Raw genomic sequence first — 21,822 nt, 5'->3', positions numbered from 1 at the left:
CCACTGGCATTTCTGTGAATACTTCATTTTAGGATTTAAATTGTATACTCTGGCTTTTACCTGGATTTTTCGCAACAGAGGAGCCTATTTTGTACTCCAATGGCTGAAATAAGAATCCTCTAATCTGTCGATACATATAAAATCATGTTCATATTCATGTTTTTTCAGCCTGTGAAAGTAGCTTTCACAGTCAAAACAGTAGGTGGTGAAAGTAAAACAATACTGCATGATGCAATATTAACTTTTATTCAATGGCAAACACAGTTACTGTAATAATGTTTTATTTCAAATATTTATTCAGACAGCTTTGGGAGACGGCAAAGGGATTTTTGATGGGTGCAGACTCGGGACTGAAATATAATAACATGGGAAATTAAGATGGAAAATGAGAGCGCAAGCGTGGTTGAAGAGATTTGAGACCGAGACATAGACTTTTTTATTTTTACACTGTTCCCTTTTAAGCAACATCACAGGAAGGAGGGGAGCATAGAGAAAAAGAGCCCGTGGCAGCGGTGCAATATCTGAAGGGGGGAGTTGGAGAGAGAGCTGGCTTTCCTCCCAGCTGTGTAACATCACAAAACCACCTTATGCAATTATACTCTACATACATATTATGCATTCCTCCCTTTGAAGAGTGGCTTTTTAAGATACTTTGAAATTACATAAGCAAGTAATTAGATAATGTGGAAGCAGGAAAAAAAAAAAAAACTAGGAATGAGTGTTGTCTTGGCTTAATCTGAGGACTAATTGGGATTGCAAAGAATACTTATTAGAAAGACGAGGGATCCCCCACATTCATTCGTAAAGAGAGAGAGGAGAGATGAATGCAAGAAAGCAAGTGAGAAAAACACTAGCCGGATAGCCCTAAAAGACAAAGTACTGTGGATGAATGATGGATAGAGTGAGAGAGAGAGAATGCAAACAGTATTTCATCATGAAAGCCTTATTTCAATAAAACTCTTCAAACACCGGCCTGTCCATCACACTTCCAGCAGACTTTCTTCTCTCTCTCCGCAGTCTCCTTTGCCTGTCATTTCTTCGGCGTCTGAGAACAGCGTCCAAAAAGATGCTGGCATTACCAAATACCTTCCTACTTTTTCTCTCCCCTCCCTCCCTCCTCTCCATTACTTACCTCATCCTATCTCCTAGCTTATATATCCTTACCCCCCCGACTTCCTATCTACATTCACTATACTTTTAATATTCTCCCCCACTTTACCTCTCCTCCCTCGCCCTCCCTCCCTCCTGTCCTGCTTTTGAACTGTGAATCTGCCACCCTGACTGCTGCTAAGGCCACATCTAAAGATACACATGGTGAGAGCAGGAAGAGACACACTTGCGCACGCACACACATGCACACGCACACACACACACACACACACACACACACACACACACACACACACACACACACACACACACAGGCGCGCACACGCACACACAAACACCTCTGTTTTCAAGCCCACACATTTCCAGCAGCCATAATTACCTTATGCAAATAAGATCAACAAATAAACCATCTCATCCTGCCGGGCGACAGCATATAAGATGCCAAAAAAACAAATTCAGGAGCTCATTTAATTAGAACAGAGGTGATGAGAGAGATACAACATGGACCCACTGCTCCCCGCGCATGACACTCTCAATCATAAATGTGTATCCACCGTTGAGATCCCCATAGGCCTGAATCAACACTAGCAATTATGGTTCCTGGTACATTTACCACTATTTTCTTGGGGTGTCGACGGAAAAAAAAAAAAACCCAGACCGTAGTTGCCTGATTTCACTTAAGTGCAGCAGTCAGTCTCTTCCTTGAAGCAAAATTGTCGAAAGAAGGCCAGGATAGTTAATCTGCTCCTGCCTTTTTCTGCCGATTTCTGAAAATTACAGTCGTTTTTGAAAATAGCCTCATTAGTTTGTCACGACAAAGCAGAGGAGGACCTATGAAGTTGTGGATACCACGCAGCGCAGGGTGTTTGAAGCTCAGTGTGTCACATAGTTTAATGATGAGCCTTAAGGGCAGGTCGAATTTGGTCAAACTTTGTTTTAACAGTGTAGCGCACCTCCTGTATCGCTATATGGGTGAGAATGGCGTTTGAAAGCAACTGAGGGGTAAAAGACAGAAAAGTTAGAGAGGAAATAGGGAGTCCGACAATTATACCATAGTTCTCTTTGTTGGATATTATGTTAAGTGATGTACTGACACTAACACGCAGGTGAAATTAACTCGAGACAAAAAGGAAGTTATATATATTTTCTTTTAAAAACCTTTCATCACTGCACTTTCCCGTGAACACTAAGTGCTTTTCACCCATTTTCATGCCTTGATGCGCATTTTCAATTGGACTATTTGAAACCCTGACTGAAATTGACAGAAATATCACGGAAAAAGTCTGCACGCTTGACTGAGGAGGAAAAGTTGGTGCATTTTAGAATCCTCATTTTTTTTAATTCCAGTGTTGGAGGTGACAGGATTTATGTGTGCATACCCCTAAATTGTGAGAGTGGGGACAGTTGCAATGGGAAGTGGGCTCAACTTGTGTGCTTTTTTAGTTTTAGCAACCTCTCAAAGTTGGATGGCAGACACTACCATGCAGGGTTACACCTGATCATCATGAGCGTTAACCCTTCATATGCACTCACACACGTCGACCAGGAGTGGACTTGAGGGTTCAATTTCTTGCTCAAGGACACTTTGAAATGTAGACCGCAGGGGTCGGGGATCTAACCACCGACCTCCTGACTGAGGCCACCGGCATGATATAACATGTCCAGCAGTTGTTTGTCAAGTCAAGTTAAATTTATGTGTCTAAATGTGAGAATCGTTCTGCTTTTTCGCAGGCTGACCCAAAGGAGATGATCCGATTGGTCACGCAGCATGTGTCTGCGTATTCCGATTGGCCGGAGGAGCTGCAGAAGTTGATCGGCCAGCTGCGAGTGTACAACGAGCGTCTGACCGACTTCACCCAGGCCCAGGTGTTACAGGGGCTGGGCCGCGGCGTGGACGTCCAGCGCTTCAGCTCCGACTCCAGCTACAAGAAAGAGACCATACTTGGCCTCACAGAGTAAGTAGGGAGGCAACTGAAACAAAATATACCATCAAAGATGTTGAATGAATTAACTTTGAGTTCAGTTGACCCATTAGTGGGGTTGGGGTTTGAATATTGGACCCGATAATTGCCCAGGCCAGTAAAAGGTCGATCCCTGTTATAAATAATCTTAGATGCAGTGGGTTCCAAATGTTGTCAGTAAGCTGTGCTTCATTTACTCTAAATCATTCACCTGCACATGAGTGGGAGTGATGGCTCTTTCTGCTTCTGTGAAATGAAGTCTGATCATTATTTTCCTCCTCTCTGCATGTGTGTCCTTATGTGTTCAGGACGCTGGATGATGGCGTGTACAGAATCGCTCTGTCTTTGGCGAAGCGCTACAGTGTTCCTCTGTGGGAGGTCTACATGACTCACCTCGAGTTCCTCTTTACAGATAGCGGGTACAAGCACACACACACACACACACACACACACACACTCACAATCGCCCTCACATAACCTCTCCCCGGGCGTTTTTTATTTCACTCGTCTGCGTCTGTTAGTTCACATCACTTTTGTCATCTCATCAGTTTGAAATATTTAGTCTGTCAGTATGCATTGAAAAGCCCTCTGAACTGCATTTGTGTTTAGATAAAGAAACACGTTGTGCTTATGTGTTCACACGTCTTTGTCTCACAAATTTTGTCCATGCACATGTCCTTTCCCCTCCTGTATTTAAAATTCTGAGAAATAGAAATTGTATTTAAGTGGCACCACTGCCTCCTGAGTTATGACAAAACTCGTCTACATAAAAAGAATACTCAAAGCACCCTGGGGTAAATCAAACATGTTGTGAATTTTTTTTTTTTTTTCGTGGGAGAGAGGACGTGAGTGTGTCAGAGTCTATTTCCATAATTTATTTGCTCTCTGACTTCATAGCTGGGGATCTGACTAGCTTTGCACCTTTCCTTGTTTTAATAGAATGCCTTTTCAGCAGAGTCGAGATGTATGTGAGTACGTGTGTGTTTGCGTGCACACGTGTGTGCATCTGTGATAAATATCCCCCTGTCGCATTCTGATATAAGGAAATGGTTTATGGACTCCACTTAACGATAAATTACAGCCTCTACCGTCTTTGAGCCCGACCACGGCTGCTGCTGCTGCTGTGTGCGAGTTTCGACCAAAATCTCAAGATCATGACAAATGTGTGAAGAATATGCATACTATAATCTTGACTGGAAGCATCTGGAAAGTGCGATTGATTTAACGGATGGATGGACACAGAGGCTGATATGAATAGAGCAGACCGGGGAAGACTTAAAGGAAAAGACGCATTCAGACAGAAGCACATGTGAGAGATGGAATTTAGACTTTTATTGATCCCTGCAGGGAAATACAGTCTTTGCGTTTTACTCCTCTGCAATGTTTAGGACCAGCAGCCAGCCACATTCGAGTGCCCTAGGATCAAGTCGAACTCTGAGGCCAGTATTTGGGTTAAAGGCAACAACGAGAGCCTTCCTAATGCGTTACATTTGTTTTACATTAAGTTGTTAGACACTTTTGTCCAAAGTGGCTCAAGAGCTGTGTTCAAGGGCTAGATGTTATTAAAAATGGGAAGTGCAACCCTCCCATATAAATAACTCAAAGAGTGTCAGAGAGCCTGCGGCGAAGGGCAGTGACTCTTACGGCCTAAATTCACTGGGGAGGTCATTCCACCAAAGTTGCGTCAGAACAGAGAAGAGCACTGATTGTGATGAGAGGCCGTAAGGTGTTCTGAGTGATGGGACAGCCAAACATCCAGAGGTACAGTAGGGAAGCGCACGGGTCAGGCTGGAGTGTCAGGTCTGACCTTCGCTTGGAGGAAGGAGAGAGAGACAGCTACAAGGAGCCATTATAATGAAAGGAGAAGACGAGTCAGGTTGTTTTGACACCAGACATTCAGGACTCCCTTCAGAGGCCCCACGGCAGATGCTGTATCGTAGCTGATGTAGTCCAGGTGGGAGATGACTAGCGCATGGATGAGCACTTGGGCAGCCTCCCTAGTGAGGAAGAGGGAACTCTTCTTGATTCCTGATGTTGTACAGATGGAACGTACAGCAGCAAGCTGCTGCTGTAAACATCTGGATTCAAACCTTGATGTCCAGTTAGACAATGACTGTTCCTCATACGCTGGTCAGCCACAAAATTAAAACCACTGACAGGTGAAGTGAGCAACATTGATCATCTCATTACAATACCCTGTTCTCCTGGGTCCTGAGATCCATGGGATACCACTTGATACATGTGTGTCCAGTCATGCCACAAAAATTCCCTGGATCGGAATCTGAGAAGCCCTTGTAGGCTTTGCAGGAACAAGTGGATCCATGGGGGCCAAACCCCCCCAACCCACAGGACCCAAAGGATCCAGTGCCAGTGTCCCGATGCCAGACACGACAAGACAGCCCCTGAAGTCACTGCCTCCATGGGTCATTGGTGTTTTGACAACACAAGGGCAACCTACACAATATAAAGCAGGTGTTGTGGCTGAACTGTATATTTGTTTGAGAAAGCCCAGAAAGACAGGCAATACTCCACATAGAGCGGACCACTGTCACAAGCTTTAAGCAGTTTTAAACAATCTGTACTAATTAATTAATTAGAATTAGAATCTGTCCATCCATATCTGACCCCAAAAAGTACCAGCAGGAAACCACAGAAGAATGAGCAGAGTTGAGCCAAGTTTTACATAAAACAGGTTGTAGAGAAAGGTCATTATCTGGAGAAATCCCCACAGACTCCAGGTGTACAAGGAGGGGACGGGGGAGGGAAGGACGGGCCAGATGGATGGAGGAAGATGAGATGGATGATAGAGCCAGAGTGTCCCTGAGACAGTCCTATTAACACAGAATGAATGCTTTAGAGGAATCAATGCGCTGCTAAACATCACCGCCGTCAGCTGTTCTTTCTGTGCGTTGGTCTTTGTAGATGTGCTCGAGAGCCCTTTAGGGACACGAATGTCCGCCAGTTTTATTTGACAGCCATCAAACCATTTAAATGACTTGTCTGAGAAACCAGAGTGTATTGACGTATTACTCCGCCAGTTCAGTTGTACTCCATCCAGATGTGAATTTTGTCCGACGTAATGTAAATGCATGTGTAAGAGTGTCTGTAGAAGAACTGAACATTGGTTCGGCATTTGTTGTTGTAGGTCTTCATGTCAGGATTCAGATGATGAATCAGGGTACACGAATGCCGTGTCCCACGTCAACTGATCCAAACAAACATCACGTTTGACATTTCAAACATCACGTTTGACATTTCCAACAGCGCAGCTCTGAGCTCCTCATTTCAGTTTCAGTTTCAGTTCCTCGCCAGTTGTGCTGCTTATTCTCCAGATCAGTGATTCTGCCCGTGATGAGAAATGAATAGTCTTTTGCGGCACCTTCCTTTTTGTGACTCATCCTTGAGATTGTGTTTCGCTTTGCACCTAATGAGGGATCCTCAGAGACACAGGGGGGACGCCTTTAAATTCCGTACTGCTATTTCCAACCGTACATTTGGTGACCTCATCTGACAAATTAAGGATAATATTCTAAATTGACAGCCTTGTACAGCTCACAGTCAGAACTGTTGAGAATAGGCTCATTTTGTCTGTGAACACAAGAGTGGGAATACGGATTGTGAAGACCCTTCAAATAAGCTCAATAAGCCTTTTCCTTTTATGAAGTCCACCTCATTTTAACCTACTTTGCTCTGTCTACACTGTGCACTTGCCACTTTAACCTCCTGGAAACACTGTGGCATGCAAATTATATCGCTACTTTAGAAACTGCAGTCACCCCTGCCACAGCACCGTTCCCCCTCTTCCCTCTGTCACTGCAGTTGGTTCAAAGCCCCTTTCTTTCCTGTCTTGTTACATGTTCTGGATTTTGATTTGTTTAGTGTGAAATATGAGTTATTAGGAAGATATTCACTGCTGATTTTCTGTGTCAGCTCATCCTTTGGCATATGCATGAAGCTGTCTAACTGTCACTGTAAAAATATATACTGTCGTCTGCATCGTATGCTTCTAGACATACAACATAATGATCTCAAATGTTTTCCTTGCATTCACTCACCGCACACGTGCGTCTTGCTGTGTGATCATTCGAGTGTGCTTAGCATGCTGATGAGCTTTCCTGCCGAGAATATAAAAGAGCATTTGTAGCCTTGAGTGGAACTGTGCATCATGCAGTTTCCGCGCACAGGTTAGTGTTAGTGCAGCGTTAGCTGCAGTCGTTTCGTGCTGTTGGTTCTGATCTTTAGGGGGTTATTGACTTCCTGTCCACAGAAACTCTGCAAGGTTTGAGCCTGGAGCATGACCATGACCCGGAGCATGATCGAAGCATGCTTTCCGGAGTCATGAGGGAGAACCAGGCAGAGCAGGATGTGGAGCGATAAATACAGCTGCGTACAACACTATTTCCGCCTGAGCTGAAACAGGGGCTACTTTATACAGGACATGCAACATGGGCAATCAGGTCTGACAACTGAAACACAGCAGTCATTCCATTTATGCCATCAGCTCCTCATTTAACCTGCTGTTTCTAGCAGCCACATGCCAGTGTTTACTGGCTCAGCTGCTTTTCCCTCCATCATTTCAGCCTCTCTCAGGTCTGTGTGTGTTAGTATCTTTGTACAAACATGATTTGTTAGTTTTAAACTATATATACTGCTTAGCAACTTTAAGAGCTAACAAGTAAAGTTAGTAACACTGATTAACTTGTTAAATACAATGTTCTGCTGGGAAACCTTTGGTCATGACACTCATCCAGATGCTATTTTGACACACACCACCTACCCAAACACTGCTGCAGACGAGAAATGCTCAGTAACCCCCCTGGAACATGACAAAGAGCTGACAAAACGTCGTCCTAGCCTCTAAACTCCCCAGATCTCGACCTGATTGAGCATCTATTGGACGAGCCGGAACTAGAGTTGGGCTGATAAACCATGCCATTGTCCATAACCGGTGGCTGACAGGGATTGACTACTGAGCCCTGACCATCATAACATTGCGATTTAAAAAGCCCCCATCCAGAGTTTGTCCCCACAGACTTGCTGTAAGGCAGGAGTTTTTTGTGTTTGTGACAAACATGTGGGAGATAAAATGAAAAGAAGTTTGTGGCTGCTTAGTTCTAAGTTGTATTACTTACCTGTCCTGTTTATTATTTTCTTATCAAACCAGCTCAGTTGGACAAAGATGCTCATTTATATTGATGGCAGCTGTGTTTCTTTTGTTAGAGTGTTTATCTCAATAGTGCCTTGTTATTTGCATTTTCTTATATCAGTTTCATCTGAATAGCAAGCCAGCAAACTTTGTGCCAAGCTTAAAGAGCTTCAAAAGAGCTCAAGGTGTCGACCTGGCCTCCAAATTCCTCAGATTTCGATTCAACCAAACATCTGAGATCCATGATGACTCCATCTCACAAATTACCCGATCAGCCACCGATGCCATGACAGCAGACACTATAGCATTTACTAAAAGGTCCTGTGTCCATGCCTAAATGGGTCGCAGCCAATTCTGATCCACTGTGGGGCCATCATGGATCATACTTCGTCCAGCATATCCACCAGATAATCAGATTGGAATCTGGGGAATTTGGAGGCTAGGTCAACGCCTTGAGCTCTTTGTCACGACCTTGGGCCATCCCTGAACAGTTGTTGTGGTGTGTCAGGAAGCATTGTTATGCTGGGGGAATTGCTGCCAGTGGGACCCCTTATCCTGTTGCCATAAGGGGTTGTACTTTGTCTGTGACAAAGTTTGGGCCGGTTGTGCATATGTTAAGTTACATCCACATGAATGGCAGGATCCAGTATTCCCCAGCAGAGCCTTCCATCGTAACAAGATGATTATTGTTATTCCTTTCAGCTGTGAGTGGTTTGAATGTTGTGGCTGACAGGTGTTGCAGAGACAAAGACCCTTTCAGACCCAGCACAGGGATGCATGTCTGATACTTCATCTGCCTCTCTTTGCTGGTTACAAGGGACAATTTTCTCTGCTGGTTGGGTCAATCAGGCAGGGCTACAGTGGGAAACAGCTGAAACTGCAGTGCTGGGTAATTAGCAACTCCTGCCCCGTGGCAACTTTGGGGGAACACACCACCGCAACCCTCAACAGCAGTGTCATTGTCCATCCCAATGTCTCACTGCGAGTCATACGCTTGTAGTGAGACCGATCCATGGAGGCCCCACAATGGATTGGACTGCTGAGCTTGAGCTACATGTACCCTATACTATGTGGCTTGTTCCTAAGGATCAACAGTCTGTTTATGCAGATGGTGATTGAGGACCTTGGTGTTGGTGCGGGTTCGGTGTGTCAGTGTACCAAAAAAATATGGTCCCACGTTGTTAAAGTGTAAGCTGTAATCCTCCTGCGAAAATAATATTTTTGATGGCCATTGTCCTTGACTGAACTCACAGCACAAACACACATTTACAACCCCCTGCTGTGTAGTAATTTTTAGGCAAATTAGCGGCACAGATCATAAAACAAATATTTACAGCTTGCATAAATTCCGACAACAATGATGTGCTGAATAATCATCACTGCTCTGCCAAAGCTCACCCAGTGTTTAATTCCGTCTGTCAGATTACCACAGCAATTAAATATGCTTCTGAAATTAAGAATATTAGAGGCCTATTTTTGTTTGGACATGGTGCGAGAGACAACAAACAGAATATGGTAATATAAGACAGGGGGGAAGTTGGGGAGCGATGAGAGAGGATAGGCACAGTACAGAGAATGAGGATGCTCCACCGGATTCCTTGCTCCGGCTTTAGAAACGAACGAAAACAAAAAAGAGATTGTAATGAGAAGCTCCTGATACTGCAGCCACATGAACACAACAGAGATGGAGTGGCGAACTGAGAGAATACCCCCGAGCGGGCTGCAGTACAGTTATAAAATCTGCGGGACAAAGAGATGCTGAAGAGAAGAGGTGCTCACAACGTCAGCAAAAAAAAAAGTGGCATTAAACACCTTTTTGACATTGGGTAGAGGAGGAAGGCAAAAGAGGAGCCGACAACCTGGCTTAGAAGAACTACAATAACACCCTGAACTAAAAACACAGCCTGACAAGAATACTGGGTACAATCCTCCAGTCACAACTGTCTGTGTGTCTGCCAAGGAAAAGTCCTCTCTGAAAGTCCTACCTGGACAAGTTGCTGTTTCACTTTCCATTATTCCTTGTGCTTTCACTCACGTTGGAGCAAACGTGATTAAATAGTAAAACATCAGTCTTTGATTGGGGTCTCAAGCTGCCTGTGAGCATGTGCACTTAGGCAAGAGATGGAAGGAAAAGTGACTGAGAGAGGCTTTACTTAGAGTTGCTTCTTCTGTTGACTCCAGTCTTATTCGAGCCCCTGTTGCGAGGATGATTAGTGTTATTTACATTATTGAGCTTATTGTCAGCCGCCTGCACACTACCACCGCTGTCTATATTTTTTTCATTAGCGAAAAGCCTCCCAGCTAGCTCTGATGGAGCGCCTAGAGGAAACATCGTCCTCTTTGATGTCGTCCCGTTTCAAGAGATAAACAGACTGGCTCTCACAGTGACACACTCCCAGACAGCCACAGATTGCTCCGAGGCCCTCTGCGACTACCAGCGACGTGCTTCCCCTTCGCCTTCGCCTTTTTCATTCTTTGTATCTTTCCTTGTTTAACCTTTGTTTGCAGTTCTTGGAGGTTTTTTTCGCTCGTCTCTCTGGTGTTTTTGCTTGTGTTCTTTTCACTTGTCCTCTCATTCCCCAAAACCACCTGCTGCTGCTGACTTTGAGTTCTGTGGTGAAAATGTGTTTTGTGAGACGCAAAGCAACTCGAACAAATCGCTGAATAGGTTTCCGCACAGATTGCTTTCACCCTCTGAACATTTTTTTCTTCGCTTAGCATTTCCGAACGCTTTTTTCTCTCCCATCCTCTCTCGCTTTTTTCTCTGTCCTCCCTTTTTAACACTATCCCCATTTTGGCTGTTTTCATGTCAGCGCTGACCAAGTTCTCAAATGTACTCTCGGTAATAATCTATGTAATCCCCATCTTTTTTATTTTTTCGACAGGCTGTATCTTTTGTGATAAGCCTGCAGATCTCTGTGCTGCCTTCGCACTGCTGTTTTCAAATGCTGTTTGCAACCAAATAGTCTCCAGTGCTGGTTGTCTTCTTCTTTTGATTTTTTTCTTGATGAAATGTGTTTTTTTTGTGTCTGAATTGCTGTTTTCCTCTTATCTTCTTCAGACATGGTGGCTACTGCTGCTTATGTGAACAACTTAAATCTTAATTTGTTTCTTTTTTTCTTTTTTACCCCAAACAAACTGTTGTTTCTGATGCCAGAAAGTAACTGTAAAGTGTTTCACATCCTGTGTACCAACGGATATTTTCCATAGAGAAGACATATCTCACACAGCAGGCATTCGCAACAGCAAAATGTAAAAGCTTTGAACTTGGGATATGGATTATCTTTGTGTGTTTATATTGCTATGAAAACTTTATGGATTATGACGTTCCGTGTGGAATTGTCAAAAACGTTGAGTTTTATTCTCTTCTCATTTCTTCCCTCCCCCTCCCCCTCTCCCTCCTCATCCAGTCTGTCCACCAAAGATATTGAATCCCGGAGTGAGTCCCTCGGTCTGTTTGACACTTTGAAGTGCAACCCTGAGGCATTTTACCGCCACATGACCAAGTACGTTCTGCCTACTGTGGAGGGAACCGATCAGGCCCGCCTGCTCTACTACTACACCTTGCTGGACGCTGCAGGCTGTGAGCCTTTCGTCACCACAATCATCAAGCCAGAATCCCACGTCAAACTGCTGAAGAAGCTTCGAGCTGTGGCCAGCGGTGAGACAGTTGTTTTTCCCTATCAAATGAAATGCAGATGATGTTATGATGTGATGAGTTTTGTTTCAACAATTAAAATCAGATGACGTGTTAAGATGATAATCGGATAATCAGTCAATGCTAGCTTATTAACTGTGAGGATTTGCTCCTTTTTATGTCATTTATGACACCAAATCAAGAGTCTTTTTGGGTTTTGGACTGTTGATTGAACAAAATAAGTAATCTAAAGATGGTGCTTTGGGCTCTGGGAGATGGTGATGAGCATTTTTTCACATTTTCTTTTGCATTTTATAGACTAAACAATTGGCGCAGTAGGTAAGAATTTGCATTTGACATGTTCCAAAATTATCAACAGAATGTGAAGAAATAACAGTTTTGATGTTACGTCAAAGACATCTGTGTATTGGGTTGCAGACTTAACAGTTTGAACCAATGCCACCACAGCCAACCAATTTTCTCATGCAGCCATCTATGTAGGAGGTAATTTAATTAAGAATGGAGCCAATTTGGCGGCCAGCAATGGCACTGCTTAGAAAAACCTATCTGAGTCACACTGTCTCTAATGATACAGTGTTAACAAACAGCCAGTCACTTACAGTAATGCTGTTTCTGAGATTCCAGAGAATGCACCTGTATTGTTCCTGGAAAATAAGCCCCAAGCATTTAATGTCAGGAAATCAAGCCCAGTGTTGATGACTTGAACATTTTCCCTCCTGACATGATTGATGACTCGCGTGCAGATGTTGACGTTCCTTAGAGTGGATAGATAAGCTCAACTCATTGTCATGTAGAATCTTTAAAACATACAACAGCAGACACCTTTCTGGCCCCAGATAGCAAAACCCCTTATATTTCTTTGTAGGCGATAACACGGCTATACGTCACGTTATCTTTTACCTCTGCCTCGTCTTGTCCTGTGATCTGATCTCATTCGAAATCTCCCATTCTCCTCCAGCTCACGTTAGTTTCCAGGATAGAAAAGTAACAGGGTTGAAACAACAGCTTCTCCCATATTCCCTGTAAATGACAAGTGAAGCAATCCACCTCTGAATTAGTTGTCAGTCTACATAACACACCGAGCTCCCGCAACAGCGACGGCAAGGCAGAAAGGTGCTGTTTCCACTTACATTTCTGTGGCAGCGCCCTCTCCAAGGACGTCATGTCCAGGTTGTAGCATGTCACCGGTTCAGCGGTCCGGCTAGAGTGCTCAAACTTTGTTGTGTGCGGGTGGAGGTGGTGTCACTTCCCGATGAAGTTCAGCAAAGGTCAGCCAGGTGTCAGCTGTGTTTTCACGCCTCACTTCCTCCCTCTGCTCCTGATAACACCCCAGCTTATACCGGTGACACATGTCTTAACACACACTCACACCTCACATCAAGATTTAGATGCATTTAAATGAATAAAAATGCACTTTAAGCTCAGACTGCTGCTGCTACACCATCATTATATAAGCAGGTGATTTCTTGCTGAACAACTAATCAAACTGAGTGGTCATTTGTAGGCTCCTTGATTTCAGACACAGGTAGATAAAAGCTGGTTTCTCACTTTTGCCAGCTGAAATGTCATACTGTTGGAAGATGTCATTGGCCATAACTAGCTTGCTAATTCAGCAAACTGTAGCTCTGTGCATTGGTTTAAAACATGGTCTCAACAAAACACATTCAATGCATTCATCTCTGTTAATGTTGGCTGGATTTGTTGGGGTGTAAACTTCCCCAGATCCAATTCACCTCATTCCTAGCTCCCATGATACCTTGCCGGAGTTATGGACGCGGCTTCCGACACCTGCTATCACTTTACAGAAACTTGTAATAGGATGCTAATCCTCTTACTAAGAGCGATTTGGTGTGGCGGATCATTCATTCATGAAGATCTAGGTTAATGACTTTATTGAGTGAAATATTTGAAAGTGTCACTCATAAGCATTTCCCCCGTACCCTACCAAGTTAAGCAGCGGGTCAGAGCTGCTAACATTTGCTTAAACTATGATAGCACAGTGGGAAATTACTTCAATGGATTTGCTAGTCATGAACAAGGCAACCTAAAACCCCATAAACAAATGTAATGAGTTAATGTATCCATAGCCAAAGTAGGACGCGATTATATGGGGGTTAAAAAAATTGATTCACCATTTTACAGCTGCTTTTCAAAGTGTAAATTATTGTACGTACTTCTCTGCAAATACACAAACAGTTTCATGGTTTAATATAACACACAGCATTACGGCAGAGCTTACAGAAAAGAGAAACATAAACTGAGCTTGTTGAGCTAACTTAGCTGTATGCTAATTGTCTCCTAATGTAACTATGCAGTGAATATGTATATTTCAGTGGTGTATGTTGTGGTGTCAGCCCATATCACCTCCACATAAACCGAAAAAAATTCAAACATAACTGTAACGGATACATTACTTTATATTAAATACATACATGAGGTGTCCCAGTAAAAGCTATGTCAGTGAGTGAGCATGTACAATGCCCAGAGCCTGGAAACTGGGTCACCTCAAAAAAATGCAGCCATCATTGATGTTATTAATTAATGAGAACTCAAAATGTCTGCTGTGGAAAAATGGTCCATAGGAGGTGAATGTTGCGGAGCGACACACACTTCAACATGTTCAGCTCTAATTGGACAGTCGCTGCAGAGGGAGGGGTTTATATCACTGTCAGTCGCAAAAGATGTTAAACTACACTTCACAGATTAGCACTCACACATACAGAGTCAATGCATACATTTTCTTCACCAAAGGGAGTAATACTCATGTCCTGGCAGAAATATGGACTTTGAGACATTAACACTCACAAACTAACACTCTCTGTCTCTCTCTCACACGCACACGCACACACACACGATCACAATCACAAACACATTTACACAAACCTAACCCACACATTCACGCTCTTGCATCGAAATTGACACACAGGCTGTCGCGGTGTCTCCAGGGCCACCAACTTTCTACTAACACTCCAAATAAGACACAGCATTACTCATCTGCACACACTGGCACACTCAGACACACTTACAAACGCTGCAGAGACAGGTGGTGTGTGTCCAATACTCATCACAATTTTCCAACACAGCACCAGGTGACTGTCTGAGAGGGCTCTCCCGAGGAAGGGGATGAGATACTGCTTGGTGTTTAGAGGAGATGGAGGCAGACAGAGGAGTGGGTGGGGCAGGGGACAGACAGGAAGAGTACATGTGTAAGTGCATGTAACTCTTATCTGCAGTTAAAGTGTCCGTCTGGGCCTGTCTGAAAGTATTGTGTGTTTCTGCACTCTGTGAGTGAGTGTGTGAGTGTGTGTGTGTGTATGTGTATGTGTGTGTGTGTGTATGTGTGCGTGAGGGATTCCGAGCAGCGTTGACAGAGCCCTCCCCACAGGCATACCAGTGTTAAATATTTAAAGCCCAGACAGGCTGTGGTGTTGCCACAGTAATGTGTCGGTCTGATAGTGCTGGAGATCGAGAGCGCGGCACTTGCTCTCTGCCTCACACATACACAAACGCGCATATATATATATATATATATATATATACACACACACACACACACAGACAGTACTGCAGTGGGAGTAGATATGATGCACACAGACAGATCCCACAGACAGACCGTACACCTTTGCACGCAGACGCAGACAGACAGCAGCACTTTGACACACACTCTTGGTGGATCACATCAACCTCTTTATCTCCTCCATGTGTTTTCCCTTTTCGCATTTCTGTTATATGATGGGATACAGAACAACCTCAGCATATATCACTTTCATTATCCCGTGATTGCTGCACACATACTACAGTATATGTGACTACAGCAGTGCGGTATGTACAGTATACATAGTATAAAGTGCTTTCAAATTGGCTCCTCTTTTGTAAAGTGCCACTCTCTGAACGATGGAGTGTCGGATATGCTGTAGGAGTTTGACGGCTAGGCTTCCTCACACAATGCAGCTATTACATTATGTCTTTGCAAGTAAACATATACACTGTTTATGTGCTATAGTACTGTATGCACAATGCCTGAAAATACCTTTTTGTTGTTGTCTCTGCATTTTAAAGATGAGCAGGAAAAAAAACAAAAGCATTGTATATAGTAAAAGCTGGTGCTGCAAGGTTGAAGGTTTTTTTCAGTATGTCATGTCATTATCCGTAACCGCTTATCCCTTTCCATGGGGTCACGGGGTGTTGCTGCTGGAGCCAATCCCAGCCTTGTCTCAGGGCGAGGGCAGGGTACTCCCTGGACAAGTCGCCAGCTCATCGCAGGGCCCTCACTGATGAGCAATGTGGGGTTCAGTATCTTGCTCAAAGACACTTCGACATGCAGCTCAGCCTTGCCCTGAGCCGGGATTTGAACTAGCGACCTTTCGATCACTAGTCGACCTGCTCTACCCGCTGAGCTACAGCCGCCCCGTTTTTTCAGTATTAGTAGTATTTTTGCGAAACATGTGAGTTTGATTATTACTAACAATGTAACAGCACTATCACAATAACCAGGAGAAAGTGCTACAGTAAGAAAATACCAATGTCATCATACATCTAGAGTCCTATTACATATTCTTCCCATTACCTGTTTTGTTTTTATTCCATCTTGATTATTTTTTTATGTGATTCGCCGAGTTTGAGAGACATTGGCTGTAGAGATGTCTTCCCTCTCTCCAACATAGAGATAGAACCACTTGGCTGTCGATGCTCAAAGCACCAAAAAACTACATTTGAAAGAAGTGATGTCCCGGTTACACAAGATAATCCGAAGATGGAAGCATGCATGGACTCAGCTAGCTAAATCGAGCAGAATGCCATTGATATTGTCAGGAGCACAAGCCTCTTGTCCATGAGGAGGCGCACGCTTCCTTCTGCGTGGTGAGACTCTTGGCAGATGTAGTTTGGCTGAAAGAAAATAGTTCCCCGAAGAAACTGCTTACAACAAGGTCTGTGGATCATCTTGATTAACCAGGTCATGGTCTGGAAAAGAGACATTGCTGTTGAGTTTTGAATTTTTTAATTTTTGTTTTAGCTTTGAGCACAACAAGCTGAGAGTCATCTTGTTCCATTATATTCGAGAAAAAGCAGACGTCTCTACAGCCGCCAAACTTGACAACTGACATGAAAACAATCTTGATGGATAAATAGTACAACAGCTAAGAGGAAAAATTGTATTTTTTTTATGCCTTCATGTCAGCAACAACTTTGGCTAGAGGCATCATGTTTTTGGGTTGTCTGTCCATCGTATCTTGTGAACAGGATATCTCAAGAGCGCATTCAGAGGATTCTTTTACAATGGGCACAAATGTTGACTTTAGCTCAAGGATGAATTGATTAGATTTTGGTTGTCCAAGTTCGAAGGTCAAAGTCAATGTGAGCTTATGGTGTTCCACTCTTTAACATCCTCTTAGAAACAAGGATGAGCTGATTCGATGTGGGTGGTCAAAGGTCAAAGTTCAAGGTCATTTCTGGCCTTTACTGAATGATGTGATAATGATGACAAAACTTTACACAAATGACATTTTGCATCCAAAAGGTCAACTTCTCTGTGGCATCAATATTCCCCCTGCAGGTCTGAACTACCATAAGCTGACTGATGAATCGTCGGATCCTCTGGCCACTCTCCAACCAGTTCTGACCAGTCAGAACGTGCTGTCCATCTCTAAACTTGCTAATCGGCTTCCCGTGCCTGGTGAAGGAGGGGCAACGGTTTCAGCCAGTGCAGTCCACGCTGTGTGGCTGCAGAAGCTCTTTTGGAAAGGTGACCCCCAGTTGCTAAAGAGACCCCCACAGGGCGACCAGGACTACCTCCATGCGTACGACACCTGCGCCAAGTACCTGGACAGGCTGGTGCCTGCTGATTCTGTCCGCTTCCTGGACAGCATCACCTTCTCGCCTGATGCAGCCAAACAAGTAAGCCTAAATTTCGTCTTGTGGTATTACATTTCTTTTTTACTGAACCCAGCCAGCTTTTTTATAGGAATTAATGTTAATCAGACGAAAAAAGAGTGGAAAAAGTAGTATGACATAGTAGAGTATGAAGGAGGCTTTATTTTCTATTGCCATCTTAGGCAGAAACTGGTGGGAGTTTGGCCGACAGACAATTTGTAATTGCAGCACAGAAGGTACTGTAGTCGGTTCCAGGCAGCCACCCAGATGGGATTCATATTGTCTTGTACCAAGGATTTCCAATCACTACATCAAACTGCCACATTGCTCACTCCGTGCTCTTCATCGTCTGACCGGTCGTCTCTCATAACCCCCGGCTCAATTTTTTGGAACGTCAAAAGCCCTTCCCTAATTTTAAATATATTATTATGTTCACATCCGCACTCTGTCGCCTCCTAGCACATACCAGTCATGATTTATAAAAGAAATTATAGAATTGCACAAGAAATGTCAGCCACGTAATTACAGCTCTCTGAAAAATTGTCCTGCTGAGGACTTAAAGTGCCTCAGCGCACCTTATCAATACTAGCCCACTGTTTTTTCTTTTTTCTCTTTTTATACTCTCACACCCCTGCCCCCCCGTCCAGACCTTTCTTCTTCTTTTTGTCGCTTGCACCCTCTCGTTCACTGTGACTCCACCGGTGCTAATTGATCCCTCTCAACTGCAGCGCCAATTAAACTCCAATTCCCAGCAGGCACTATTTTCCCACTGTGCTTTTTAACATGCAGATTACCTCTCAGAAACCCACTGTCTGCTTCCTCCCTTTCCCATTTTTTTTTAATCCTTATTGAACCCTCAAAGAGAAAATCTTAACCCATCTCACTGCTAGGAATCCATCTGACCTTTCACACACACACTCACACACACACACACACACGATGGAGTAATCCATTTCTCACCAGGTAGAGGGCTGAGAGGGACTACTAGGAGTTAGCTTGCTTCCGTTTGGACATATATTTTGAAGGGAAACAGACCGTTGGCATTTTCGCCTTCTTTGAAATATTGATCTTCGATAACGTCTTTAGTGGAATCATCCTCATTCACTCAACCCCTCAGCCAAACTCAGCTTGCCCTTTGATGCCGGCTAGAGCTAACAGAATAGCCGACTGTGTACACCCTCACGCTCAAATACATACACACAAAGAACAATTTTACCTGGTATGATTCTCCATTTGAGTGATCAACCTGTCCTTTGAAAGAAAAGTGCTGTCAGTCTGACTCCAGATATCTAACAAATGCAGAAGTCTGAGGGGCAAGTGACCGAGAGTGTGGCTGAGTTAGCGGAGACTGTGAAGTTGGATGATTTATAGGTGTCTTCTTGGTCTGAATGTGTGTGTGTGCGTGTGTGTGTGTGTGTGTGTGTGTGTGTGTGTGTGTGTGTGTGTGTGTCGGTGCCTTTCCATGCAAGCAAGTAAAACCTCCCACCGCCAAAGGCCCCTCTCTTCTCCCCATGAATGGTTAACCTGCTCTCACTGAATAGAATCAATTACACCAGGCTTCCAGCTATGATCTCCCTCACACTCACACACACACACTCCTCATACACATGCTACTCAAGTTCCTGATGGTATTTTTTTGCACAGATAGATTGGGTTATACCTGCCTCTGTTCAACGTGTTAAAGTCTGAAATTAATGTACATAACTTGTGCACCTTTCTCTCCCTCTCTCCGCTCCATTTGACTTGCTTCCCCTTATCCGGTTCCTCCCTTTCCTCGTTCCGTTCCCTCCATCCGTCCATGCGTCCAATCCCATCTCCAGCTGAGCATCCAGGCGAGGTCGGAGGTGATAAAGCGAGCCACCAAAGCCCTGCGCCAGCTGGGCGAGAAGAGCAGGAAGAGAGCAGGCGACAGTAGCGGGGAGCAGGAAGGGACGGACCCAGCAGGGATGACTTTTGATGAGGCTCTGGCACACCTGCAGCAATCACAGGCCCACCTGGACACCCTGAGTCATGCCTTCATTCTGTCACTCAAAGACAGCCAGCAGGTAGACCCCATCTGCCACACACTTAAGCCTCCTTATTTTTTAAAAGGGAGAAATCCTCTTTGTGTAAACATGTGGTAAATGATTGGTTAACAGAACACACACAGCTCAATAGAGATGCCCCTGCTGTTAAATGCTTTTAAATAGCCACCCAGATTGCTTATTGTTTATATACGAGGGACAATACAAGATTTATATACTGTACCAGATATAGCGAAAAGCTTATATTTATCTGTTGTCCGTTGGCAGAGGCCATCAATTATGTGCAGGTTACAGAGGAGAGGGATCAGTAGTATTAAATCCAAACGCTACGCTTTGTAAATTAAGCAAAAAAACATATGAAAATCTAAGAGATGAAATGACAGCCCTGAAAATAACAGGAAAGCGACATTAAATTCCCACTCGGGCACACAACAGAGTGCGGTTTGGGCGGCATTTTTCGAGTCAGAGACAGTTGTAAATGAGCCCAGCCTCAACTTGACAGGTGTTCTGTTTTTTTGATGTCAGAACCCGACTGGAGCTGGACGCAGTTAATGTAAGATGAAGCACTGAGTTTGTGTTACCCTGCCATGGTCATAGACATGCTTTAAAACAGTTGTGTCACAGTGTCAATTCAGCGAATTTTACACTGTAGTTTCACTTAAAGAACTTGAAAGCACCATTTCAGTTGTTCCAACTTAGCATTCTTATTGCCTAAACCCAAACAAGTATTTGCGTTATTTAAACCTAACCAATTATTTTAGCTTTAAGCAGAGCCAATCCAGCCTTAAATGTATAATTCCACTGAAAGAACTTGAAAGCACCAATACAACTGATGTGACCGAACCATACCTGAACCCATACACCTTTTTTTCCATATGTGTCTGAGCTCTAGCACACACCATTAGCAATCCCAACACCTTTAGAAAACAGACAGTTCATCCGTACAACAAATTACCAACCAGACACTCAGATTATTTGCTGCAGTGATGCATCGTCTTGCTTCAGTATAAACTATAACTCAGCTCAGAGCTGAAATAGGAAATCTTTCTAAATTATTGCAAAATCTGGTGGATATGTGGAGGACAGCCATTTAAGCTGAATGCATACAGTTTTTAAAAATATTCTTAGTCTTAGCAAGAAAAGTAAAATATGTGCTTGCTCCACATAAACAGACCTAGCTTCATCAGATTCATGAACATGATGAAATACTTAATTAATCCACAGACATATAAGAAATTCTATTCACTTTTTTTAATTCCTGAAAGGGCAGACGTCTCACTGTGCTTGAAGCTTATCACCTTCTCTATGATAACGGCTCTGACATACTGTAACACTCATCTACATGGCACACATTGTTCATTTACCTGTCTTTCTTCTCTTTAATGAACAAGGTGACTCAATGGTGATTCTCCTGAACTCTTAAGATTAAGTGACTCACTCAGTGTTTAAGGCACACACACTTGATCCCTCACATCCTGTTCCCTTGCCTGTTCATAGGGTCACCTTGAGTTGGACATTCAGATAGCGTCTGTATGTCTGTGTACGTGTGTGTGTTAGTGTTGTATATTTCCGGGGTGGTTCTGCTTGACTAAGCTCTTCCCAGCCTCACTGGGACTAGTCAAGGGTATATTAATGTAAATCTACGGTCTGCTGTTTCAAATGAGCCCCGCTGCCACATGGCCGTATATACAGTACGTACACCGTGCTGTATCTCATTAAGCAAAGTCACACTGACTTACCCCACTGTCACCTCCCTGTGGCTGTGTGTGCCAGCGTATGCATACACAAAATGAATGTTGGGCTGGAGAGGGTGTTGCTATGCGACCACGAGAAACCTGTGAAAACTGATTTGTGACCCCCCCACACTTGGCAAGTTTATAACATTTAGCCCCCTTCTTTTTAATGTGTGTTTAAAAACACCTATAATAGCCTGAAGAGATAAGCATTACTTGCCTTTAGGCTTAAGTTACAGGTGTGCGCGCACACACACACACACACACACACTGTCCAACCTCTACAATGTAACTTCCCTTCTACCGGTGCAGGAAGCGA

At 43.8% G+C, this 21,822-nt stretch overlaps 1 protein-coding gene across 1 annotated transcript in view; it reads left to right on the top strand.

Annotated features, from left to right (window-relative positions):
* The window catches only part of nbas (NBAS subunit of NRZ tethering complex), a 162,367-nt gene that overhangs the window by 88,770 nt on the left and 51,775 nt on the right, over positions 1–21,822 (top strand). Inside the window, exons 42-46 of the mRNA XM_037087071.1 lie at positions 2,842–3,065; positions 3,380–3,490; positions 11,628–11,878; positions 17,430–17,770; positions 19,567–19,791. Of these exons, the coding sequence (XP_036942966.1) occupies positions 2,842–3,065; positions 3,380–3,490; positions 11,628–11,878; positions 17,430–17,770; positions 19,567–19,791 (1,152 nt within the window). The remainder of the gene's footprint in view (positions 1–2,841; positions 3,066–3,379; positions 3,491–11,627; positions 11,879–17,429; positions 17,771–19,566; positions 19,792–21,822) is intronic.

This window comes from Acanthopagrus latus, chromosome 22 (genome assembly GCF_904848185.1).
Source record: "Acanthopagrus latus isolate v.2019 chromosome 22, fAcaLat1.1, whole genome shotgun sequence".
In the NCBI taxonomy this organism is placed as follows: Eukaryota; Metazoa; Chordata; class Actinopteri; order Spariformes; family Sparidae; genus Acanthopagrus; species Acanthopagrus latus.
Note: the sequence above shows the minus strand (reverse complement) of the source record. Positions and strands in the feature narration are given on the sequence as shown.